Source organism: Ictalurus punctatus, chromosome 8 (genome assembly GCF_001660625.3).
Source record: "Ictalurus punctatus breed USDA103 chromosome 8, Coco_2.0, whole genome shotgun sequence".
Taxonomy (NCBI): Eukaryota; Metazoa; Chordata; class Actinopteri; order Siluriformes; family Ictaluridae; genus Ictalurus; species Ictalurus punctatus.
Genome location: NC_030423.2, coordinates 5,088,891 through 5,116,628, shown reverse-complemented (window position 1 = coordinate 5,116,628; position 27,738 = coordinate 5,088,891). Strand labels below are relative to the sequence as shown.

General features: G+C 37.5%; 1 protein-coding gene across 7 annotated transcripts in view; it reads right to left on the bottom strand.

Moving 5' to 3' along the window:
• The window catches only part of diaph2 (diaphanous-related formin 2), a 388,403-nt gene that overhangs the window by 214,252 nt on the left and 146,413 nt on the right, over window positions 1-27,738 (bottom strand). For all 7 annotated transcript variants that reach the window (XM_053682091.1, XM_047157080.2, XM_047157081.2 and 4 more), the window contains 2 exons: window positions 9,911-10,009; window positions 2,457-2,551 (listed from right to left, as the gene is read on the bottom strand). In XM_053682091.1, coding sequence (XP_053538066.1) covers window positions 2,457-2,551; window positions 9,911-10,009 — 194 coding nt within the window. The remainder of the gene's footprint in view (window positions 1-2,456; window positions 2,552-9,910; window positions 10,010-27,738) is intronic.

Below are 27,738 nucleotides of genomic sequence, written 5' to 3'. Positions count from 1 at the left end.
GGTCTGATGAGACCATTTCAAAACAGGTATAATATTTCCAAAATTCCAAATGGATTGTTTGGAGCAAAAAAAAAGCACACCACCAAAAGAACCACATAACCACATTAAAGGTCTACACAGGTGTGCATACAGGGTATTGATATCCAGAGGGTAGAGAATATAAATTCCTGGGTGTTCACCTCAACAACAAACTGGACTGGTCCACAAACTCAGATGTCCTGTACAAAAAGGGCCAAAGTCGTCTCCACCTGCTGAGGAGACTGAGGTCTTTTGGTGTGTGCAGGACCCTGCTTAAAACTTTCTATGAGACTGTGGTAGCATCTGCTATCTTCTATGCATACTGCATCTTCTTTGCTGGGGAGTTGGGTGCACAGAGAGGGACAGGAAACACCTCAACAAACTGGTCAAGAGGGCTAGCTCTGTCCTGGCCTACCGTCTGGACAGCTTAGAGGTGGTGGGGGAGAGGAGGATGTTAGCTAAGATGGCGTCTATCAGGAGCAATTTCTCTCACCCCCTGTATGAGGTTCTGGGGTCCCTGAGCAGCTCCTTCAGCAACAAACTGCTGCACCCTCAGTGCAAGAAAGAGCGCTACCGCAGGTCGTTCATCCCTACAGCAGTCAGACTCTTTAATGCAACAACAACATAATGTAGCACTGCTAACAGTTTTTTTGCATCAGCAACCCACACATTATTATTATTTGTTGTTCAGCCCTCTATTAATAATCCATTTATCCACTCATGTATATAAACAAGGTGTTACACATCTGCACATATTCAAATTATACACATACATTGAGGTGTCCATAGTGTACATATTACCATTATTATTATTATTTTTTACTAATTGTATTCTTATTTTTCTATTCCTATTGTGTATATATATATATATATATATATATATATATATATATATATATATATATATATATATATATATATATATATACTTTATTTCAATTCTATTCCTATTTAATGTGTATTCTTTCCTATCTGTTTTTTGTGTAATTTATCTTATCTTAAAGCATAGTGGTGGCAGCATCATGCTTTAGGGCTGCTTTTCTTTAGCCAGAACTGGAGCTTTTATCAAGGTGGAGGGAATCATGTATACAGTAGCTACAAATGCAAGCAAAATTTTAGTGCAAAACCTTCAGGTTCTGCTAGTAAGCTGAAGATGCTAAGGAATTTCACCTTTCAGCATGATGATGACCCAAAGCTTACATCCAAATCAACAAAGGAATGGATTAAACAAAATATCAGTGTTTTAAATGGCCTAACCAGAACCCAGACCTGAATCCAACTAAAATCTGTGGGGTGACCTGAAGCGGACTGTGCACAGGAGATGCCCTTACAATTTCATGGAACTAGAATGCTTTTGCAAAAAAGAGTGAGAAAATAATATATTAAGTCAAGATGTGCCATGTTGATAGACTATTACCCAAAAAGACAGAGTAGTATAATAAAATCCAAAGCTGATTCAACAAAGTATTAGTTTAGGGGTGTGCATACTTTTGCAACTAGGTTATTGTAAGTTTTTTTTTTCTTTTTCTTTCCTATATAAATGTTTCTGATTGTTTTTCACTTATGAAATTTACATGTAAATAAAATAAACATACAGTTGCAGTCCGAAGTTTAAATATGCCTTGCATTTTTTTTATTTAGTACTGTCCTCACATAACAGAGGTTTATATATAGTCCATAAGACAAGATAATAGCCGAATTTATAAAAATTACCCTGTTATTTTGTTTAAAGATCTTTTTTTTTTTATTTAATACTGCCTTTCAGAAGTTAAATAATGTATTTACATATCTCGCAGAAGACAAAATAATAACAATTTACCCTGATCATCCTGTTCAAAAGTTTACATCCTCCTGACTCTTAATGTTTCGTGTTACCTTCTTGAGCATCAGTGAATACTTGCACCTTATGTAATAGTTGTGTACGAGTCCCTCAGTTGCCCTCAGTGTGAAAAGATTGATCTCAACATCATATAGCCGCTGTTGGAAAGGGGTCAAATATGCAGAATATGCTGGAAAAGCAAAGAAAGCAAATAGGATTTTTCTGAAGAACAATGGGCAGTTTAACTGCTCAGGACAAACAAGGGACTCATGAACAACTATCACAAAACAAAAAAGCAGTCGTGAATCATCCAGGTAACGACACACAGTATAAAGAATCAAGGGTATGTAAACATTTGAACGGGGTAATTTTTATAAATTCAGCTATTATCTTGTCTTGTGCACTATACTGTATGAAAACATCTGTTATGTGAAATAGCTTATTCAGGACAGAACTAAATAAAAAATAACATGGGATTTTAATGACCCCTTTTATTTTGTTAAAAGTATAAAGATTTTGCAGATTCTGCAAGGTGTATGTAAACTATCGACCGTAACAGTACACAGACATGCACGCACCCAAGCACATGCATACAGTACATTTGCACACGCACACATACCTGGATTAACGCCTCACTCAGCTTCTCCTCATCCACCTCCAGGACAACATCCCGGATCTCATCATAAGGCATTCGAAACGATCCAAGGAAAATGGCTGTTGAAAGCAAAAAATATTCATTTTATTGCTCCTTCTTTTAGCCTGCTGGATTTTAAGAACATATTTCCCACCACCAATGCCCTTCAGATACAATGACCACAGAATGCATTCTAGGGATGTTTGTGCAATTTGAGGGAGATTGGGGTGTAATAAGAAACACTGTACTTGTACTGTAACAAGGAAAGAAGCCAAAGCACTTCTGATGTTGATAGCCATTACATAGAAATGATAAAGTTTCAAATTGGTACAAATCTTATGAGTATAGAAAAGTAGTGATTATCCAGTATTACCACAAATGCAACCATAAAAGCATACCTAAGTAAGCTGGTTTGTTGAGCAAATAGTATATACAGGGTCTATAAGTATTTGGACTGTGACACAATTTTCTTAATTTGGCATGGTGTGTTCTGTACTGTACATCACCACAATGGATTTGAAAGAAAGTAATCAAGATGTAATTGAAGTGTAGACTTTCAGCTTTAATTCAAGGGATGTAAGAAAAATACTGCATTAATAGATTAAGAATTACAAAGATTTTTTTTCCTAGTACCTCCATTCTCACAGGCTCAAAAGTAATTGAACAATTAACTAATACCCAGTTTCATGGCCAGACGTGTCCTGTTTCCCCTATATTTCATGAAAAATTAAGGAGATAAAAGGAGTTGATTCCATGTGTTGAATTTGCATTTGGTAGCTGTTCATGGGAACTCTCAAGATGTGGTCCAAAGAGGTGTTAATGCAAGTGAAGGAGGCCATCAATAGGCTGAAAAACTAAACAAACCTATCAGAAAGATAGCAGAAGCTTTAAGAATGACCAAATAAAAAAAAAAGTACATTCTTAAAAAGAAGGAATGCACTGGTGAGCTCAGCAACACCAAAAGGCCTGGAAGATCAGAGAAGACATTTCAAATAGATGATCACAGAATTCTTTCCTTGGAGAAGAAAACCCATTCACAACATCTACCCAAGTCAAAAACACTTCAAGGAGGTAGGTGTATCATTGTCAAAGTCTACAATCAAGAGAAGCCTTCATGAATGTAAACACAGAGGGTTTACCTCAAGATCCAAACCACTGGTAACATTCAAGAGCAGAATTACAAACATCTTAAAAAAAGATTCCAAGATTCTTTGGACAGATGAAAACAAGATTAACTTGTACCAGAATGATGTGAAGAGAAGTGTATGGAGAAGGAAAGGAATGGCTTATGAATCAAAGAATATCACGTCATCTGTCAAACATGGTAGAGGGAGTGTTATGGCATAGGTATATATGGCTGCCATTGGAACTGGGTCACTGCTGTTTATTGATGTGACTACTGACAGAAGTAGCAGGATATAAAGCTGTACTTTCTGCTCAGATTCAGTCAAATTCTGCAAAACTGATAATACTGACAGTATAGATGCATAATGACCCAAAACATATAGTGAAAGCAACCCAGGAGCTTCTTAAGGCAAAGGAATAGAATGTTCTTAAATGGTCGACTCAATCACCTGACCTCAGCTTAAGTGAGCAAGCTTTTCACTTACGAAACTAAAGGCAGAAAGAACCACAAACATGCAGCAACTGAAGGCAGCTCTACAGCACACTTTGTATTTTTACTCAACAACATTTTCAAACTCAAGTAGACTTTAACTCAAGTAGAAATTTAAATAGAAGTCTTCTACGTTTACCCAAGTAGCATCTTAGCAAAGATATCTCTAGTTTCACTCAAGTACAGGATTTTTGTACTTTGTCCAGCACTGATCTACAGCCTACATCCAATAATTATTAATGGAAACAATCATCTTGTATTTCTCAAAACAACAAATAAATAAATACATGTTCTGTTTAAGATAAGGTTAAAACAACCAAGGGATCAAGGCAGTGCCCCTTGTAATATGGGGCACTGGCTCAAAAGAGGGTGGCCATCAGTGACAAAAATGAGCACTATGAAATAACATGGTAAATTTTAAAGTACAATATTAAAAAATGGTAAGCTGTAAATGTTATCTTAAGGTGCTATTTCTACCTTAAGTGGTTTGGCCATGGCATCATACATTATTTCAATCCCAAGTTCTTTCAGATTTCAGTACAAAATAATAGCTGAGAGTTATACCGAATGAAAGTTTTAGCCCTGTAATAGCTCTCTCTTGTTTCATACAAATGCAACTAGACACCCCTGGCCAGAGGTCTTGCGATTAAATTAATCAACCATGTATCGCTGTCCCTGGCTATTAGCATGTAAACATTGCTAGCTAAAAGTCAGCTGCTTGAAAGGCAAGTTATAACACTGTAAACACAAATAATTTGGCTCATAATGATTTATAAGCATGGGCACAAGTGCCTTCCCTGTCCTTATTTTCTTTGTAATGAAAAAAACACATCTGCTTTAGTTATGTAAAGTCAGCCATCCAATAACTTACTTGCTTTATACAGACTGAGTTTACAAACCTGTCCAGGAGCAACATTGCTAATTCTGCATTCAGACTCATCTCATTCAACAAAGTGCTGCTAGTGCTTATTCTAGTTTTATAGTATTTCTTGCTGGTAAGATTTTTCGAAGCACAGAGCAATCTTTTGCTCACAGAATAATCTGACTGCATTCCGGACTGTAGTGTTCTAAAAGGGTTTTCTCAGCCATGTAATACACCTGTGATGCACCTATGGCTTAAACCATTATTTATTTATTTATTTATTTATCATGTCTATATAGTTTCCAGGTTATTTGTACTAGAGGTCGAACAATAGTGGATTTTACCAATAACTAAGTTGGGTAGCAGTTTCCAATAACTGAATATTCAAACGACAGTTTGAATACTGATACTGAATGAAAACATAACACACAAATTAAAATATCGCTGAACTTTATTACAAACATAAACAGTACTGACTGTACCATAAGAATGTACTGTAGTTTGTAAATTAAATAAATATATAAATATTAACTATTAATAAATATTAAAGTAAATAAAAGATATACATCCAAACTGAACCAAAATGTAACACTCCAAAATATACATATGCATATATAGTTTTTCCTGCTTGCATCCGTTTTATATATATATATAAACACACATACATACATACATACACACACATATATATGAAAAATTATCGGTGTGGATTTTCGCCAATAACCAGCATCGGTTATCTGTGTTGATTATTCGGCAAAACCAATCAATCAATCGACCTCTAATCTGAATATAGGACAATATTTTTTAAATGACACTTGTACTTTTAAATGCATTCATCTCTGTTTAAGTCAAATTAGCTACTTTTAAGTTCGGATGAGTTGTCATTCATTCACAGATTTTTTTTGGTTTGTTTTTTTGTTTTTTTGCACAGTGTGTAGTATTAGGTCTATAGTCTCTTTTATAGCTAATGCATTACAGAACCTTGCTTGGCTGCTTATTTCTAATGAAGGAGAATGACTTCATCTCTGGCTGACCTGCATTTCCTTCAAAGTATTTATTTCTGCTTCTATTAGATGCCATGTGAGAAACTATTGTATCTTGTACATACAGAACCCCACCCACTCACAGGGTCCAGGGCAACAAAGCAAATATGCAGCCATGCTTTAAAAGGTCATAAAAGGGCCAGCGGGAATGGTCCAAATTGTTGGTGTGCACGCTGTGTGTGTGTGTGTGTGTGTGTGTGTGTGTGTGTGTGTGTGTGTGTGTGTGTGTGAGAGAGAGAGAGAGAGACAGACAGAGAGAGAGAGAGAGAGAGAGAGAGAGAGAGAGAGAGACTGAGGCGATTCAAAAGCGAATATATCTGCATTTTCTTGACCGGGTAATTTCATTGAGTAACAGCATGTTATGTTACAGAGCTGTGACTGAGGAACTGACAGACATCGGAGGGTGTGAAAAGCACTTTTCAGCTTCAACAGAGGCTATAAAAGACAACATACATCACCTCCATCCTATTTCTCCTCAGCATAATCCCATCAGCACAGATTACAATAAACATTAAAATAATTACAGTTTATAATTCTACACTTGCTCCCTTTCCTTTTTTTCCTTGCTCATACATTTCTGCCCTTCTTTTTCTGTCACACAAACAATACATAACAAGCAAAGGTTTCATACCAGAGGAAGTTGGTTAGAGTGAGAAACTGAGTGAGAGTAATGAGATCTTGAGCTCAGTCCCAGTTCAAGAAATATAGCTTCTGAAAGAAGTAAAAATGGAAGCTTAACTGTCACCATGTTAGTTCTCTAGGGGCCATTAAGCTTCTAATCAATATGGAATATGGTGGGAGTACAACAAACTCTCACAAAAATTTGTACAAATACAGCAATGCTTGAAAGTTTGTGAACCCTTTTTTTTCACACAAGTCCTAAAAGTAGACAAACAGAACCAAATTAAATAAATGAGACAAACATATTATACTTAGTAATTTATTTATTAAGGAAAATGATCCAATATTACATATCTGTGAGTGGCAAAAGGATGTGAACCACTAGGATTAGCAGTTAATTTGAAGACGAAATTCGAGTCAGGTGTTTTCAATCAATGTGAGAAAAATCAGATGTGAGTGAGCGGTTATAGTTAAAGAACAAGGATCTATCAAAGTCAGATTTTCAAAATACTTGTTTGTGTACAAAAATACATTGTTTGAGGAAGTGTATCATGGAGATTTCTGAGGACCTCAGAGTTGTTGCTGCTCACCAGGCTGGAAAAGGCGCCAAAACCATCTCTAAAGTGTCTAGACTCTACCAAACCACAGTCAGACAGATTGTGTACAAATGGAAGAAATTCAAGACCACTGTTATCCTCCCCAGGAGTGGAGGCCAACAAAGATCACTCCAAGAGCAAGATGTGTAATAGTCCGTGAGGTCACGAAGGAACTCAGGGTAACTCCTACACAACTAAAGGCCTCTCCCACATTGGCTAATGTTAATGTTCATGAGTCCATCATCAGGAGAACACTGAACAATGGTTTGCATGGCAGGATTGCAGGGATAAAGTCACTGCCCTCCAAAAAGAACATTGCTGCCCATCTGCAATCTGCTAAGGATCAAGTGGAAAAGCCAGAAGGCTACTGGAAAAAATGTTTTGTGGATGGATGAGACCAAAATAGAATTTTTGGTTTAAATGAACTGTTACATTTGGAGAAAGGAAATACTTAATTCTAGCATAAGAATCTTATCTTAAGTCATTCAATTCTACTAAAGAATGGATGAAGAAGTATATAGTTAATGTATTGGAATGGCCAAGTCAAAGTCCTGACCTTAATCCAATAGAAATGTTATGGAAGGACCTGAAGCAAGCAGTTCATGTGAGGAAACCCACCAACATCCCAGAGTTGAAGCTGTTCTGTACTGAGGAACAGGCTAAAATTTCTTGAAGCCGATGTGCAGGACTGATCAACACTTACCGGAAAAGTTTAGCTGCAGTTATTGCTGCATAAGAGGGTCACACCAGAAACTGAAAGCAAAGGTTCACATACTTTTGCCACTTACAGATATGTAATATTGGATCATTTTCCTCATTAAATAAATAATCAAGTACAATATGCTTGTCCTATTGGGTTCACTTTGTCTACTTTTAGGACTTGTGTGAACAGTTCATGATGTTTTAGGTCATATTTATGCAGAAATATAGAAAAATCTAAAGAGTTCACACTCTTTCAAGCACCACAGTGGTACTAAAAGACTAGTCAGCATATCCATACAGATAAAGCAGATATATATAGTGCCCTCCCCTAATATTGGCACTGGTGGTAAATATGTCTGTGTAAATATGTCTATAGGCTGTGAAAAAAATTGTCTTTCGGACATGTTGTCTTTTTGGACAAAATTGTCTTTTCGGACATGTGGATCGGACATGTTTGTCCAGCACATCCCACAGATGCTCGGTCAAATTGAGATCTGGGGAATTTGGAGGTCAATTCAACACCTTGTCATGTTCCTCAAACCATTCCTGAACAATTTTTGCACTGTGGAAGGGCACATTACCCTGCTGAAAGAGCCCACTGCCATTAGGGAATACTGTTGCCATGAAGGGGTGTACTCGGTCTGCAACAATGTTTAAGTAGTTGGTACATGTCAAAGTAATATCCACATGAATACCAGGACCCAAGGTTTCCCAGCAGAACACTGCCAAAAGCATCACACTGCCTCTGCCAGCTTGCCTAATTCCTATAGTTCAGTGGTTCTCAACATGGGCTCGGAAGGGAGGCGCAAATTGTTTTCAAGAAAAAAAAAAACACAGACAGGGGATTATTTGGGTACTCTGGTATTTTATTGCTTTTCAAATAGAATGTGCATAAATGAAAAACCCCATGTTCCCGCTCCCTCTGAATATTATTTTTGCTGGGGAGAGGTGGAGCTTATCCTGCCTTTTATCTAGTTGTCAGTGCAGACCAGTGTTGCCAACTTAGCGATGTTTAAGACCCCTTTAGTGACTTTTTTTTTTGCAAAAAAGCACTAATGACAAATCTAGCAACTTTTTGGAAAACCTTAGCAAATTTCCAAATGTCAGCAGTACTGTCCTGCAAGCGCGAGGTCTTGCTTTCCCGCTGCACTCACACCTCTCTCTCTGCATCAGCTCTGTTCAGTGAGTGGCTGAGAGCCAGGGATTTACCAATGGCATGGCTAACGTTACGCGCCCTTCGTCCCAATTTACATAATTCGTATGCGAATGTTTTTGAAAGCAAGACGAATGGAATGCAACACGTTTTACATGTAAAATAGTACACGTTATTACAGCCTAGTTCTCTTGTTCAAAGTTACGGAAGCCCTAGGCAGTCATGCATTATTAATTTTTTCTTTGTTGTTTTCTCATGATCTTGTTTTCTCACAACATAGTTTTATCTCGAGAAAATCTCACGTTTTGTGAATGGGACTGGTGTTACATGCATGTTGGCATCTTTGCCATCATAATTGTAATAATTGCCCACCGTAGAGATGAACTTTAACTCCGCATTAAGAGAGAGGGGTGTCCCCTTCTCTAGTGTCAGACACCAATGTGGAAGGCGTCAATCCTGCAAAGATGACGTATTTTTGTAGGCCACCCCAGACGTTAGCATCACCCTGGTTACCTCAACAAAAAGAAAGTAGGATTTTCCATTGTCTTTTGGATTATTGCAGAAAATAAACTCTGCGACAAACCAAAGTTAATGATTCTTACATATTTCGTTCATTAAGATAAGATTCATAAGATTCTGAAGCCTAGATACACTCACCAGAAGTAAAAAGCTAATGTTAGGCTATAAACGAACCACATCATGGTTTTTGATTAAAAAAAAATTATAAAACTATACAAGTTATAAAAACTATCAAATAAATAAAATAAAATAAACAGGAATAAAGAAACCTTAAGTGTTCTTAGCTATGTTACAACAGAGACAATGACAAATAATAGCAAGAACTTACACAGATTTTGGGCCGTTTTGGCATCCAGGATTCGCAACTCTTTTGCTTTTTTCTTAAATTGTGTCATTCTGTTATCCGTTTCCTCCAAATCCTTTTTCACTGTGGGAAAAAGAAAAGAAAGAAAAGAATTATTGTAACAGTCATAAGCATTTGTTACAGGATGAGTCACCCTTTTATGTAGTTTAGAGGGAAAACAGAGCATCTAGAAGCATGATGCTGAACCATTGCATTCAAAACATAAAGAGCACAATTCAAATGATATTTCTGACATTTCCACACAGTCACAGCATAATGCTTTAGACACAGTCGTTTGACTACACGATAATAGAAAGATTATAGTGACAAATGCCTGATTCACTCTATATGAACCCTTTACATGAATCTGACTTAGAGATTTTTTTTAATAGGTTCAGAATTTAGCATCTACAGCATGAATCCATGGACCCAAAATTATAAATATATAAGTTTATAATACAGTGGGGTTTAAACTCCAAGTGGGGTTTTTGTTTGTTTGTTTTCCTTACCTCTCCCGTCTTGTATATTTCTGGTATTGTATATTTGTATATGTGACATTCGTATATGTATTCTTCTCTACTCACACAAAATAATTAATATGTAAGTACTGATACATCCCATTATTATAAGTACTTTCCTGTCATTTAGCTGAATGTGCATCTGACTACTATGAAAAGGATTGGTTGTTGTTGTACGTGTATGCACTATGCATTTAAAATCTGAAGTGAGAGGAGAAAATGGCCTTGCTAAAAGATAACTGAAATTTAATAACCTGGGCCCTTAATTTTCATAGTGCTGTCGATATTTATAATTTTGTTGCATCTCAGTGATTTAACTTTCACTTTGTCTCACGTCGTACAAGATTTAAAATGTTCTCTGAAAATGAGTATGCCGCATATGTGTCTCTTAATAATGATATCACAAGCACATGATATTTAAAGCAAACTCTATTAGTCTCCATGATAAGCCATTCTGGTTTGAAGGAGGTACAGTCTCTCAGGAGTATCTTTACACTACACTACTGATTGGCCAGCCCACCTGGTGAGCCCTCTCCAACATGGTCTCACAGAAATTCATACATATAATATTAACATACCATCCAGCATTCATAACACTTCTACATGTTCTACTTGCAATTTGTACTTATTGTACAAAGACCATTGAGTATAACATGAATCTGTTTTATTTCATTGTGCTTCTACAAAACTTTTGGGTTTTGTTTTTTTGTCTTTTTTGCAAGTGTAAGTGATTTGAATATACTTTTGTCTTTAGTATGTATTGTAGTTTATATAATTCCATTATCTTAAACTTAGGGTCTGACTACCCTAAAGTGTGTACACATTTAAGAACATTGATATGTAATAAATTATTTACCTGATATTTAATAATATTCAGCAAAGGCCACTATCTGTGTAATTTAGTTATTATTCAGGACACAGTTAGACAGAGGTTTAATGAAATAATCAAATTTATCCTCAGCTGTTTCACAGTTTTCACCACATTTGTATCAAGAGGATGTTTTACACAATGGGGCAAAATTAGAGAGTGTTAAATGATAAATAATAATGATCCCGAATATTTCAAAATTGTATCAGTGATTGTATAACACTGTTTTATTATTAATAATAATCCATCTACCCATCTTCTATACCACTTATCCTTCCTTCAGGGTCACGGGAAAACCTTTGGATATGCCAATCCACCTACCATGCATGTCTTTGGACTGGGGGAGGAAAACGGAGTACCCAGAGGAAACCCCCGCAGCACGTGGAGAACATGCAAACTCTGCACACACAGGGCCACGGTAAGAATCAAACCCCCAACCCTGGAGTTGTGAGGCAAACATGTTGACCACTAAGCCACTGTGCGCAAAAATAATAATAATAATAATAATAATAATAATAATAATAATAATAATAATAATAATAATAATAATTATTATTATTATGATTATTATTATTTGCGTTATTTAATTAAATTATTACATTGAAGTATTTTATTATTGGAAGGTCTGCCTTTCTAATTCCATTTAAAGATTTGTCATAATTAAATGTGGACTGCCCCAACAACCTACACCCCAGCAAACACCTGGAGTACCATATCAACCATCAACTACCTACCACTTCTAATACCATAGTAACCATCTATTAAGACCCTTAAAAAAATTATACCATAACCACCATATAGCAACATCCTAGCAACTACCTAAGACTCCCTAGAAACAGCCTATCACTCACCATGAATACCATAGCAACACCCTTGCAACAAATTAGGAACAGCAGTACCTTTCTTAAGCTGTGGAAGAATTCTCCATGTTCTTCAGAAAAAATATACTCCTCTAGTTTCAATCATCAGATTCTGATGCTGCCATTAAAAATACTACAATACACACAATCCTTGTCTTCTCACAGTCAATCAGAAACTCATGCATGTTGAAACGTGGTTCACCTATATAGCTGTAGGCCGAACAGGTTCATATGTCAACACACTTGCAATGTTGATGTTGTAGTGGTACAGAGTCTTAATACACTTGTAAACACATGCTTGTTTTATTCCTTGAATAAGAGAAATTATCCTTACTTGAATACAGTGAATAAAACAAATGAAATTTATATAAACGAGATGGACATGTATTCTATCTATAAACCAAAATAAAATTCCATTCCACCGAAACTGCTAACACACATACACCTGTACATTATTTAAATATTCATAGTCTAGGTTTTAAAATGTATGTAAACCTCTGGGCCAAAAACTTGAGCAGAGGCTAAAGGAAGCCAGGCACTTTCCAATAAAACACACTCACAGTCTGCTGTTCTTCACATTTCACTTGAACAAAGAAAGGTTTGTTGATGAGAGCCTTGCCCTGTGAACCATCAATCACATTTCAAAGGATATGGTGGAAGAAAGCATCATGGTGAGGGTAGTGCTCCATCATCTTATGGAATGTTGGGTGATGCAACAAGACAATGACCCAAAATACAAGAGGATGAACAAAACAATAGTTTACAAAGAAGAAAATTCATGTCTTATAATGACCAAGTCAAAGTCCAGTCTTAACCAATTTTAGATGCTGACCTGAAAAAGGACTGTTGATGCAACTGGCCCTCACCCTAAAGCTGAAGGAGGAACTAATGGTCTAAAATTTCTCCTCACTGTGCAAGTCCTATCAGCAGCTACAGAAAACATTTCTTGGAAGTTGTTACTGCTAAAAGCGGTTCTAAGAGTTCTACTAAATAAATGGTCCAGATTATTTATATGTAAACATTTATATATGTCCAAATCTGTGTACACATTCTCTGCATGTATGTTTGGGTCACAACGCAAAGTACAATGATAAATAAATGGTGGTGCACTTCCCCATTAAATACATTCACCGTTTACTTTAATAGGAACACCTGTACACCTGCTTATTTATGCAGTTATCCAATCAGCCAATCATGTGTCAGTAGCACAATGCATAAAATCATGCAGGGGCAGGTCAAGAGCTTCAGTTAATGTTCACATCAGAATGAGGAAAACATATGATCTCTATGACTTTAACCATGGCATGGTTGTTGGTGCCAGATGGGCTGGTTTGACTATTTCAGAAACTGATCTCCTGGGAATTTCACAGACAACAGTCTCTAGAGTTTAAACAGAATGGTGCAATAAATAAATAAATAAATAAATAAATAAATACAAACAACCCAAAAAACAACCAAACTTCCTTTAGGGTCTGCAGGCTGAAACACCTTCTTGATGAGACCTCTCTTATCAACAAGGCGTTTCCACCCACAGAATAGTCACTCAGTCTGTTTTTTGCACCATTCTGTGTAAACCCCAGAGACTGTTGTGTGTGATAATCCCGGGAGATCGGGAGTTTCTGATCACCATTCACAGGTCATGCGATCAACAAACAGGATATCAGAGAATGAGCAGAACACCAAAATCAGAGAACAAAGTTAAAGTGAAAACCAGAAGAATCATGAAAAATACAAAGGCTTGGTAATGTCAAAGACACAAAGGAATTGAGTGTATACTTTGCTAAGGGGAGGCAGTAAAAAGTCTCTATATATACAAAAGGGTGTGTGTGTGTAAGTATAAGTAACTGGGATCAGGTGTGCCTGATCAGAAGTCCAGTGATTGTGAACTAGGCAGAGTGTGTGTATGTGTGTAAAAGTAACTGGTATCAGGTGTGTCTGATCAGAAGTCCACTTTCAGGGGGAATAACAAAGTATAGCTTCCCTTTGGAGCCAGCAGGAAAGCCTTTCCCTTTTGCTAAAATCAGAAAACACTTCTAGTGTAATCTGCATTTTATTAACTGACAGAAAATTACTCCCCAAAACAACAAAAGACAGCCTGGAAATCACAATATTGTAACTTGGATATCGTTGTTTGAATTCTATCCATGCAATTAATCAAATGTTTCTTTTCTTATCAGACTCCGTGGGTTAGAGCAGTGTTTCCCAATCGGGATGCCGTCTGATGAGAGCAGGGGTGCCATGTAAAAATCCTTCAAACATTTCTAAAATCCTAAAATGTGTATAAAACAATTAATATACATGATAAATGTCAGATATCTGAAATAATAACACAGACAAACAAATAATAAGACAGACACACACACGAATAACATTAATAATAAAAAAAAATATATGAAAAAAATTATAATTCCACCCCCCTCGCTGATCTGTCAGCAGCATGTCAGTATGCGTAACATGGGCGTGTGTTTTATCCTAATAATTAGCGTGTGTAGTGCAAAAGAATATGGATAGATTTCTTAAAAGAACAGCTCCAGATGCTTCTGGAACATCAACTTCATCCTCGTGTAGCTAAAGCCTTGTTTATACTTCCGCCTGGCTCCGCACCATGAACCTCCACTGACTGCACGTGCACCTCCCCAAACGGACAAGGCGTTTATACTTGATATGCTCGCTGCTGTAATATTCTTTTAAATGAAAGGGGGAGACTCTGAGTAATCATCCTATAAACCAACAGGAAGTAGCTGAGAGAAGTAGTAGTTTGTCGGAAGAGCCATAGCAACGCTTACAAACATGGCGTCTCGTGTGGAGTTGCTGAATTCTGAGGAGGAATTCTTGTGTGTGTTGTTGACGATGCTTGTTTTTTTTATTAAACATGGAGCTTTGCTTTCATTAAATAGACTTATTTATTGTAGGCTCATTTTGTAAATGTTAGCTATTGCTGTAGATATAAGCAAAAAGTGGGAGCTTCCTGCAAATGTTATTTCTCACATTTACAAAATCAGGTGATTATGTTCGCCCATCAGTGTAAATGTCTCTTTATGTAGAGACAAAAGGAAGTTATTACAGAATTATCACTCTGTATGGCCATCAATGTAAACATCTCTATTTATAACGACAACAGAATGAGGTTTAATCACTGTGTCTGATGGTGTAGTGTAGTGAATGTGTTTATTTATGAAGACACTGATGAATGAAAACATGGTACACCCCCCAAAAAACTTTGGCTTTATTCATTTAACAGTATGTACAAAGCAAATCAAAATCACTATTTTAAAAAACCTTTCCATGTATTCTGTGCCATCTCTATTGTGCTATCTCTATGGTCCCGCATGGACTGATCATAGAGATGCCTGTACAATCGTACTTTTCAACAAGAGTCACCTCGAAGTCGTTCATTTACGGATGAACTTGTGCTGCGCAGCAAGTTACAAAAGATGCCGTGCAAACCGCCACGCGGAATGAGGACTCACGCACTCAACGTGCTCGAACCGTCAACTCTGCAACGACGTCATTATTGCCTCGCGCTCCCTCGTGTGATTGCAGACGCGTCAAGTAGAAACCAGCCTTAACGCTGTCTAGCATTAGTGTTTGTGTAGGGTGCCACAAATGCTGAACATTTTCAAAGGATGCCATGACAGATAAAAGGTTGGGAAACGCAGGGTTACAAGACAGAGTAATCACTCTCTTATGCATAGCCACTGCTGCTCCGGCATTAAAGTGTAAAGAGTTAAATTACAAAACTGAATGAAATAAGAAAATAATGTTGAGGACAGCACAGCTATTTAGGTTTCTTTACCATCTGACAACACTACTAATTTTTGTAATTGTTCTCCTGAAGGTCAGGTGAGAGGTTGTACAATTTGCTATAAAAAATACTTGTATGTGTGCATGGAAATGTCAAGGTATGCTGAAAGATAAGAGTGGTGGTGGGGTGCAGGGGAGACAGTGTGTAGACTTTCCTCTCATGTAGCTTGATGTTACAGTTGTTAGAGAGAGAGACGGGTTTATCTGCTGTAATCAAACCGAGAAGCAGATGTGCAAGTAAAGGTCTTACCAATCTCACAGTGGACAGCAATTGCTCCGATGCATGCATTGCCACTCTTTATACAACCACGGACTGCCTTACTGACCACTGAGTGTGAGTGAGTGTGTGTGTGTGAGAGAGAGAGAGAGAGAGAGAGAGAGAGTTCTTTACTTCATAGTCCCCTTTTTGACATTGTTTTGACATCATTCACACATTTCTGACAGAATACAAGTAAACAAACAAGACAAAAGACATGTAAACAAACGTACTATCAATGTCGGTGAATATCAACTGCATCTATATCTATATATTTATCTTTATTCCCCAAAAACACAACATCCACACCTTATAACAAGCAGATGAAGCATTAGCCAGTTGTGTTATGCAGTTGTGTTATGCTAGGCAGCGGAAGTAGCAGATAGAGGAAAATATATGTGAGGGATCTTAAGCAGAGCCCAAAACTATAGCTTCTACAAATGCTGGCTAACAGCCTGTTGTCTTTGAAAGTGTGGGATAAGTATTATCCAGCTGGTCCAAACTCAAGGAATAGAGGCTTGGGCCCCTAACTATAAACTGACCCACTTGCACAAACTATTCCTTTAGTTCCACATTAAACACTTCCCACAACCTTGATTCAGAGATGATAAGAAAATGGTGTGTCAGTAGGTGAGGAGGGATCATGATAAAATAACCTTCTCCTATACCTGCTGCTTATTTCTGTCTTCTGTATGATCTGCCGTCCGAAAAATCAGTGGCCTGCTATTAAATTCTCTTAAATCAATATCCTTGGTTACAACTTTACAGAACTGTAACAGTTTTAGTCAAGCTTAATGACAGACTTACTGTATGACACATGAACATGTATCATGGTAGTGATAGAAAAGCACAGTTATGTGCAGTGTTTAATTGTGGTCGATGACTGCAGGACTGTTTGGATGGCAAAAAGTGGTTCTGACTGACCCACTTTACTCTGCAATTAGTGTATCTGCACTAGCTATGTGTGAACCATGTACAGTGCCCTCCACTAATATTAACACTCTTGGTAAATATGAGCAAAGAAAGCTGTAAAAATTGTCTTCATTGTTAAACCTTTTGATCTGTTGTTAAAAAATTAACAAAAATACTCTGGATATCAAAACAATTGCAAACAAAACACAGGTGTTTATAATATTATAAACAATGACTAAAAAATATAAATAGGAATATTCTTCAAATATTATGAATTCATAGTGGTGCCAATAATTGTTGCACACCTATATTTAACAATTAATTTTTTTGGATAAACCTGTGTTGTGTTGGCAATTGTTTGATAGCCATGAGAGAGAGCAGAGTATTTTTGTGAAGTTTTTGAACAAAAGATCAAAAGGATAAAAAATAAAGTCAGTTTTAACAGACTTATGTGCTCATATGTACCAAGGGTATCAATATTAGTGGAGGGCACTGTACTCTGCTGCTGCCCTGGCAGGCAGGATTATGAGGCATTTATAGGACCTGCTGCTACCCGCTGTCTGGATTATTGGTGGACTGGATTAAGAAGTAACTCCAGCAGTAAACGTGGCTCTATTTTCCCCTACACCAACACATCTTTACACTGGCTTGTCTTTGTTCATGCTGTAAAGGGAGCACACACTGCAGCTCAACAAGAACAATAGTTAAGAGGGAAAAATCAATTGATTTGACAGGATCTACTGCAAAAAAGTCTGAATTAGGAATATAATACAATCTATAAATGTAATTAAATATAATTACAGTTATGGTATTATTTTAGATGTTTCACTTTGGAAATTCTAAGGGTGTGTGTGTGTGTGCGTGTTTTGGGGGTCTCAGCAGGCCCAGATTGGCTATGGAGATTCAGGAGCAATCACAGTGCCCTGAAACTGTGGCTATATACACATAGGTGCTCGTTAACATGACATGATTCAGGTCATGATTCAGGTGGTCATGTGACTGTGATGCAGTGAGGTGCAGTGGCTACTGGTTCGTACAAGTTCCTTCTCTGATATACAGGACAGATGCAAACTGTGGCTAGTAAAATAAATTTGTAAAAAAAAATATATTTAGTTTTATACAGACAAAAACACATTGTTTTGCATTGTTGATTATTCATAAATAAAAAGTAATCTTTTCAGTCATATTTTGTCTTAATTAAAATTCTGTTCAAAATATTCTGAATGTTGAATTGAACTGTATCATGAAGCTAATATCATGAATTGAAATGTGAACCTAGTGTATCATTATACATCAATTATCTAGCAAGTAAAACTACAACTGGCTGCATAATTGACATTATTAGGCTATACAACCGAACATTTTTTTGTTACAATTCATTCTGAAAGTCAGTGAATATTTTTTTAGACTGTCAATCAACATTGTTGACTGAAACATAAATATAAAAATTCAGCCCTTTTATACGAGATAACCAATGTTACATCGCTATATAGCTTAAGGCTATCTAACTTATTGTGAACTTCCACTCATAGAACTTCTGCTCACTGTGTGTTTTTACAGCATTCTGTGTAGAGACTAGAGACTGTGGGTGAAAATCCCAGGAGATCATCTAGTTTTAAAATGCTCAAACACTCTCTGGCACAACCAACCATAACATGGTCAAAGTCACGGAGATCAAAATTCTCCCTATTATGATGTTTGATCTTAACATTACCTGAAGCTTTTTACCCATGCCTATATGCTTGTATGCATTGCACTGCTGACTCATGATAGGCTGATTAGTTTTAACATGAATGAGCATATATATATATATATATATATATATATATATATATATATATATATATATATATATATACACACATATATATATATATATATATATATATATATATATATATATATATATATATATATATATATACACACACACACACTAAATAGTCAGTGGGTGTACATTACAGTATTTTTGTCTCAAAATTTGTTGTAGATGTATGGGGTGGCCTGGGTGGGCGTGAGACTTCTGGTGGTACTTTTTGCGCGAGTCTGGTCCTCGTTCTCAGAGAACAGGCAGACTTCATTATCCTACAGCCAATCATTTCAGAACGTTTATTCAGACTCACACAAAAATTAACTCATGCCATCTCAGCCCACATTCATGAACTCTAACAGACTCACTCCATCTTTTTCAACCTTTTCTTGGAAACCTCAGCACCTGTCCACCCAGTTAATATTCTGTTCAACAACCAACCCACAGCACTGCACATCCATGATATGCACACATTAAATCCTGTATTGGCATTCCATTTTCCAATATTTGGTATGTCACTTTCAAAGCAGGCCATCACGGACATCTGATTGGAAATGAGCAAAGGCTAAATTTCAGCTAGCCCTCCAAGCATGGGGTCTTCTATGCTCCTCCAGAGAGTCAAGTAGGAGTTGTGTCTTGTCAGTCTGAATATGTAACTGCTTTACTAAAATAAGCCAATGTTACTGACCTTCGCTGCAGTCATTTGACTGTAGTGCAGAGCTAGTACTGCCCTGTGAGTGTACTCAGAACAGGCCTGAGGAGAGCAACCTTTATGTTCACTCTGAATGACAACAAAAAGTCATAAAGTGCAGTTCGCTTCTCCTCCATCCTGTATGGGTAGCATCAAACTCCCCCAATAGCACTAACAATATTTTCCCGATATTATTTCACTAAAGCCCAAATGAAATATATAACTATGTGATTCCTTTTAAATATGACCTGTACAATTACAAAGAAAGACTGACAGTAAACCTACAGGTGATGGTTTACCATCTCACCATCATGGTGATTGTAAAAAGCCAACACATTGGCTTTTATATAATCAGTAAGCCATGTCTAGTCAGAAACTGTAGTATGTTGATGACTACAAGCCATGTTGTTTGTGTATGCTGAAATGTAATTACAATGCAATGGTGAGTTACTAAAAATAAAATCAGGCAAAGCTTTGGTCTACTTAAACTTACACAGTAATTACAAACAAAAGCAGTGTGCAGCTGCTGCCTGCTCCCTCACTTGGGAGGTGCCTCAGTATTGCAAAACACACACACATACTGCATGTACGCACACACGCGCACACACAATAAAAAGGCTCCATGATATAGTAGCTTTAAGTAACTGTGAACAATATATTTATAGTGTGCCATGGTCCTACAAACATGTGAAAATATTTCAAGCTATTGTACTGCACAAAGTATCCAGTGGCTTGTGAATTGCTTGCTCTGAACTATAAGAGAACATAATGAACACATGTCAATTTGATGGTTTATTTTTCTCTAAAGCTGATCCAGATTCAAATTTCTACTTTCTAGCAGAAACACTCCCACTGAGAATTTCAACTTTCTGCCACCTCGCCTGCCCTTCCCCACTGCATCACATATACCTGTTTTCAGTATGTCCAGCTTACCCATCTATTTCAAATATTAGGGTTATGGTGCATGAGCCTCAGATGTACTCATGTCTCAGGATTGGTCTTGAAATGCCATATAGTGAAGAAATAATAAATAGTAATGAATACAGTGTGTGAAGTGTGCTGCATTAATTTTTCTTTGTCTACCTGTTGCATTAAAATTGGGAGGGCTACATGCTCTTCTACTGTGGCAACAAATCATTACTTTTGATGACCTTATTCCTCTGCCACATGCGCACCCTTGCTTGAGTATACAAAGAGAAGCCATGTGTACTCAAAGGCTCGCCTGATGAGGCAAGGAATGAATGAGACAAACTAAAACACCACACCAACAAAACAACTCTGAAAAACAGGAAAGCTGATCAGACACTATCCACACAGATCAAGCTAGGGTAGGATGAGCTCTCTCTCTCTCAGCCAGTCGTCTCTCTCAATCAGGGCACTGGAGAGGACCTGATCAGTCTCATCATCAAAAACATCAATGCATTAACCCGAAAACAAATCCATTCTGATTCAGAAACAAAGACATACTAATTCTGATTTCTTACCACACACACACACTTAAATTTCCTTCTACCACTATATTCCCAAATCTGCTTCCTATCCCTGCTCTCTGCCTACTTTTATTCCTAATCAAGCAATCTTCTACTGATGAAAGTCTAAACTGCTTTCTTAGCCCTAGGGCAACAAGAAAGCAAAATTCTTCACTCAAAAGATTAGGAAAGCAAGCAGGGAGTGAAGCTGGAGCAGAAACTGGAGTCTGCTGTTGACTATGAGACACAACCCTAAAATTACTGTAGCTATTAGAGACTTAAGACAATCCAATTAGAGACTTAATCTTAATCTGTATCAACTCATCTGTCTTCAGCATAGAAATCCTCAGATTACCAATATGATACAGTAAGTGCTTACATGCATGCAGCTATATATTGTTTTTTTTAAACATTTCTCCTGTTGATCTGGCAGTATCTAGTGATACTAGATAGTGTATAGTGAAAATCATTTTTATGTGCCAGGAGAGAGACCCTCATCTACTCTTGTGATTATTTAAGTACTTGATCTCTCTGCAGGTGTCTGGTTATCAGTTCTCTGTGGTGGTGATATATGCTGCATAATTAACTAGTAAAACAGGACTCCTAGTAGGCCAGGCTCCTATTCCTTACGATTGCTATGTTATTGCTATTGGCTGTTCTACACATAAAGTAGACAGACATGAACACAGTCCAGCTTGTTAGGATTAGATAAAGACCAGGCGAGAAGACAGTAAGAGATGTGGAGGAATTTGTTCAGTTGTGACTTCACTTGATGTGTGCTTTGAGGGCTGACACATTCCTATTCAGTTATAAACAAGCTTAGAGCAGAGGGGCTACTGTTCAGTGCTCAGTATGCAATATACTCTCAAATCTCACTCTCCATTGAATTAAACACCCTTAATAGTCACTAATTATACAAGTCTTTTTTTTCTTGATGACTCTTCATTTGGAGTTTTTTTCCATGGCGCTGTTAACACTGTTTCGGGACTGATTTTAATAAGCTCATCTTGTGAGAGTCCTCAGTCTCTTTAATGCTGAGTCCTCAGCTCCCTTTTTAATGGGAACTAAGGTTGTTTGATAAGTCTCCATGACATCACACACTGTATTAATTAATTATATATGTAAATTGCCTGACAGACAGTTTATGTTGGGAGAGATTTGTAGCCAACTAATTGATGGTGCTATATTACAAGCCTTTGTTTTACATTCACATTTATTAATTTAGCAGACGCTTTTATCCAAAGCGACTTACAAATGACGAAATACAAGCAAGGTTTTACATTGTTTAGGTCAAGGCTCTGAACAGGCCCCTTAGATGCAGCGAAAGGAAACTGTAATGCTACAACATACAAAGACATCCTATATAATTGTGTGATTTCAACTTTGTGCCAACAAATATATATATATATATATATATATATATATATATATATATTATATATATATATATATATATATATATATATATATATATATATATATATATATACACACACACATACATGTGTCCTTTTTTCAGGAGACTGTAAAGATAATTAAAGATAATTTTATAAGATCCAACTAACTTTACAGATCTTTATTGGAAAGTGTTCAAACAATGTTTTCCATGCTTTTTCAATGAACCATAAACAATTATTGCACATGCACCTGTGGAACAGTCCTTAAAACAGTTTATAAGCGGTAAGCGATTAAGGTCACAGTTGCAAATAACTCAGGACACTAAAGAGATCTTTCTACTGACTCTGAAAAACACCAGAGGAAAGATGCCTAGGGTGCCTGCTTACCTGCGTGAACATGCCATAGGCCTGCTGCAGGGAGGCATGAGGACTGCAGATGTGGCCAGAGCAATAAACTGCAATGTCTGTAATATAAGACGCCTACAACAGTGCTACAGGGAGACAGGAAGGACAGCTGATCATCCTTGCAGTGAAAAATTACATGTAACCATGTGTCCCCCCAGACATGATAAAGAACTCGTAAATGCCTCGGTGGAAGAGTGGAGTAACATCTCACAGCAAGAATCTGGTGCAGTCCATGGGGATGAGATCCACTATAGTACTTAAAGTAGCTGGTGGCCACCAGATACTGACTGTTACTTTTGATATTGACCCTCTTTGTTCAGGGACATTTGTAAAATGTCTGTGAAACTTGTTCAGTTTATGTCTCAGTTCTTGAATGTTTTTATGTTAATACAAATATTTACACATTTCAAGAAATTTGCTGGAAATAAAAGAAGTTGAATGTGAGAGGACGTTTCTTTTTTTTGCTGGGTACACACACACACACACACACACACACACACACACACAGAGAGAGAGAGAGAGCGCGGTGCTTAAATTTATGCATAAATATGACCTAAAACATCATCAGATTTTCAAGTCCTAAAAATAGAAAAAGAGTACCAAATTAAACAAATTAGATGAAAATATTATACTTGATTGATTCATTTATGTATTGAGGAAAATGCTTTCAGTATCTGATGTGGCCCGCTTGTGCAGCAATAGCTGCAACTAAACATTTCTGGTAAGTGTTGATCAATCCTGCACCACGGCTTGGAGGAATTTCAGCCCGTTCCTCAGTACAGAACAGCTTCAACTCTGGGATGTTGGTGAGTTTCCTCACTTGAACTGCTTGCTTCAGGTCCTTCCACAACATTTCTATTGGATTAAAGTCAGGACATGGTTTGATTAAACCAAACCATGAAACTACCATCAAAATATTTCACAGATTAGATAAGGGTCGTATGCTGGAATGCAGTGTTTTCCTTTCTACAAATATAATGCTTCTCATTTAAAGCAAAATTTTTATTTTGGTTTCATCCATCCACAAAACATTTTTCCAATCGCCTTCTGGCTTGTCTACATGATATTTAGCAACTGCAGAAGGGCAGCCATGTTTTTTTTTTTTTTCGGTTAGCAGTGGTTCTCCTTGCAACCCTGCCATGCACAAAATTGTTGTTCCGTGCTCCCCTGATGGTGGATTCATAAACATTAACCAATGTGAGAGAAGCCTTTAGTTGCTTAGAAGTTACTCTTTTGACCTCGTAGACTATTACAGGTCTTGCTCTAGAGTGATCTTTGTTGGTCCACACTCCTGGGGAGGGTAACAATGGTCTTGAATTTCCTCCATTTGTAAACAATCTGTCTGACTGTGGATTGGTGGAGTCCAAACTCTTTAGAGATGGCTTTGTAACCTTTTCCATCCTGATGGGCATCAACTCTTTTTCTGAGGTCCTCATAAATCTCCTTTGTTTGTGCCATGATACACATCAACAAACGTGTTGTGAAGATCAGACTCTGATAGATCCCTGTTCTTTAAATAAAACAGGGTGATCACTCACATTTGGAGAGATTTGGAGACAGATGCAAGTGCAGATAATAAGATTAATAAAGACCAAAACAAAAACACAAGAGACACTAAGACCTTATGGCAAAGACTAAGCATAAACCAAAGACCTAAACACAGCAACAAAGACAACGTCAAGGAAAGACAAACGTAAGACAAGGGGTGCAGCGCAACTACGGCTATATACACGAGTGCTTGTTAACAAGAACGTGATTCAGGTGCAGGTGGTCATGTGACTATGATGAAGTGAGATGCAGTGGCTGCTAATCCTAGAGGTTCACATACTCACTAGAGGTTCACATACAACTCACAGTTTTGAAATATTGAATCATTTTCCTCAATAAATAAATAGCCAAGTATAATATTTTTGTCGCACTTGATTAATTGGGTTCTCTTTGTCTACATTTAGGACTTTAGGACTGGAAAATGTGATGATGTTTTAGGTCATATATGAAGAAATATATAAAATTCTAAAGGGTTCACATAGTTTCAAGTACCACTGTAAAATGTGCAATATCTATTTTGTGCAAATATGACATTCTGGATGCAATGCTGTATGTAAACAGAGCAGTTATCAGCAGTCAGTGAAAGTGCAATAGTGTACTGTAATTACACATCCTGCAACAGTCCTAAACACTCAGTACGTTCACATGTACAACAATAATCTAATAATCCGATTAAGACAATACTCTGATTAAGAATCTAGCATGTAAACAGCAACTTTTTATTACCTTAATCTGACTAAAGTCATACTCGAAGTAAACACAAATCGAATTAAGACATGTGGAGTACTCCTGTTTTAGTCACATTATCGACGTGCGTTATAGACATGTAAACACCTTAATCCCACTATTAACGTCGTGTGGGAGTTTTCACTGCATTCTGCGGCAGGACACGTACACACATGGCATATCTACTATATAGTAGATAAGTAAGCGGTTTGGAACGCAGCCCATGGCTTCAAGCAGTCTGTTGTTTGCTTTGAATCTGTTTGTTTGCTTTGATGCTGTAGATCCATCAACCTCAAGGTAGTAGTGAAAAGAGACTATGGTTCAGGTGGCTAGGGTCTTTTATGATCCTCGAAGCCCTCTTTATGCAGCTCCTATTTAACCCCTGATGTTTTATTGTCTTGTGGCAAAGTCATATCATGCATACTTCCAGTTAAGTCCAAGACATGTATTACCTGGTACTTTGTTTTCTAGTTCTCATATTTTCCTGGTTCTGACCCATGCCCATGTCCATGTTTGAGACCGTAAATATTCCCTGTTTGATGCTGCCTGTTGGTTACGTGACACCTGCCTGGAATTAGGATGATGAGTATTAGATTAGCCCTCATAAAGTACAAGCAGAGAATGTGCCTGTGCCCTGCCTTCCTAAGCCACGTTACACTACCCTTAACCATTAACGCAAAGGCTTGTGAAATTTGGAAGTTAATCCTGTGACTCTGTCTCAAAGGCAACTTTACACACCGCAGCCACTTTAATAGGAACATCTGCAGACCTGATCATTCATGCAATTATCAAATTAGTCAATCCAGGATTTTCACACAAACAGTTTACATGGTGTGAAAAACAACAAGACCTTGATGCCAACAGTGTCACCGGGGATGCCTCCAACAATCTATCCATCTTGTTTCTAATTTGTCTGCCTCAAACACCCTAAAATATACTTCAAACAGGAAGGAAGCTAATGAAGAAAAACAATTTCAGATATTTGGCCTTGCGGTAACATTAACCCTGTTAGTATTCATTCCAAAATCTAATCAGTTCATATGTTGTAAATTCTATTTCTAGAAATTCTATTTCTACTGTTTATTTATTTGGTCATTTGGCATTTTTCTTTCACTATCTTGCTAGTAAGGCTGAGCATGTGCTTTCTCTGACACATGTGAAGCCAGATACCGCATCTTTTTGAATGGCTGCTCAAGTTGCGTCACCGGTCAGCTGAATGTACTAACTACCCTCTTCCACATACAGTGCATCCAGAAAGTATTCACAGCGCTTCACTTTTCCCACATTTTATGTTACGTTATAGCATTATTCAAAAATGGATTAAATTCATTATTTTCCTCAAAATTCTATAAACAATACCCCATAATGACAACATGAAAGAAGTTTGTTTGAAATTTTTCCAAATTTATTTATTTAAAAAAAAAAAAAAAAAAAAAAAAAAAAAAAAAGCACATGTACATAAGTATTCACAGCCTTTGCTCAATACTTTGCTGAAGCACCTTTGGCACCAATTACAGCCTCAAGTCTTTTTGAGTATGATGCTACAAGGTTGGCACACCTATTTTTGGGCAGTTTGTCCCATTCTTCTTTGCAGGACCTCTCAAGCTCCATCAGGTTGGATGGGGAGCACAGCCATTTTCAGATCTCTCCAGAGATGTTCAATTAGGTTCAAGTCTGGGCTCTGGCTGGGCCACTCAAGGACATTTACAGAGTTGTCCTGTAGCCACTCCTTTGTTATCTTGGCTGTGTGCTTAGGGTCATTGTCCTGTTGGAAGATGAACCTTCGCCCCAGTCTGAGGTCCAGAGCACTCTGGAGCAGGTTTTCATCAAGGATGTCTCTGTACATTGCTGCATTCATCTTTTCCTCAAACCTGAATAGTCTCCCAGTTCCTGCCACTGAAAAACATCCCCACAGCATGATGCTGCCACCACCATGCTTCACTGTAGGGATGGTAATGGCCAGGTGATGAGTGGTGCCTGGTTTCCTCCAGACATGACGATTGCTATTCAGGCCAAAGAGTTCAATCTTTGTTTCATCATGGTCTGAGACTACTTCAGGTGCCTTTTGGCAAACTCCAAGCGGCTGTTATGTGCCTTTTACTGAAGAGTGGCTTCCGTCTAGCTCTGTCAGAGTGACCATCAGGTTTTTGGTCACCTCCCCGACTAAGGCCCTTCTCCCCCGATCGCTCAGTTTGGCCGGGCGGCCAGCTCTAGGAAGAGTCCTAGTTGTTCCAGACTTCTTCCATTTACGGATGATGGAAGCCACTGTGCTCATTGGGACCTTCAATGCTGCAGAAATGTATCTGTACCCTTCCCCAGATCTGTGTCTCGATACAATCCTGTCTCTGAGGTCTCCAGACAATTCCTTCGAATTCATGGCTTGGTTTGTGCTCTGACGTGCATTGTTAACTGTGGGACCTTATATAGACAGGTGTGTGCCTTTCCAAATCATGTCCAATCAACTGAATTTACCACAGGTGGACTCCAATCAAGTTGTAGAAACATCTCAAGGATGATCAGTGGAAACAGGATGCACCTGAGCTCAATTT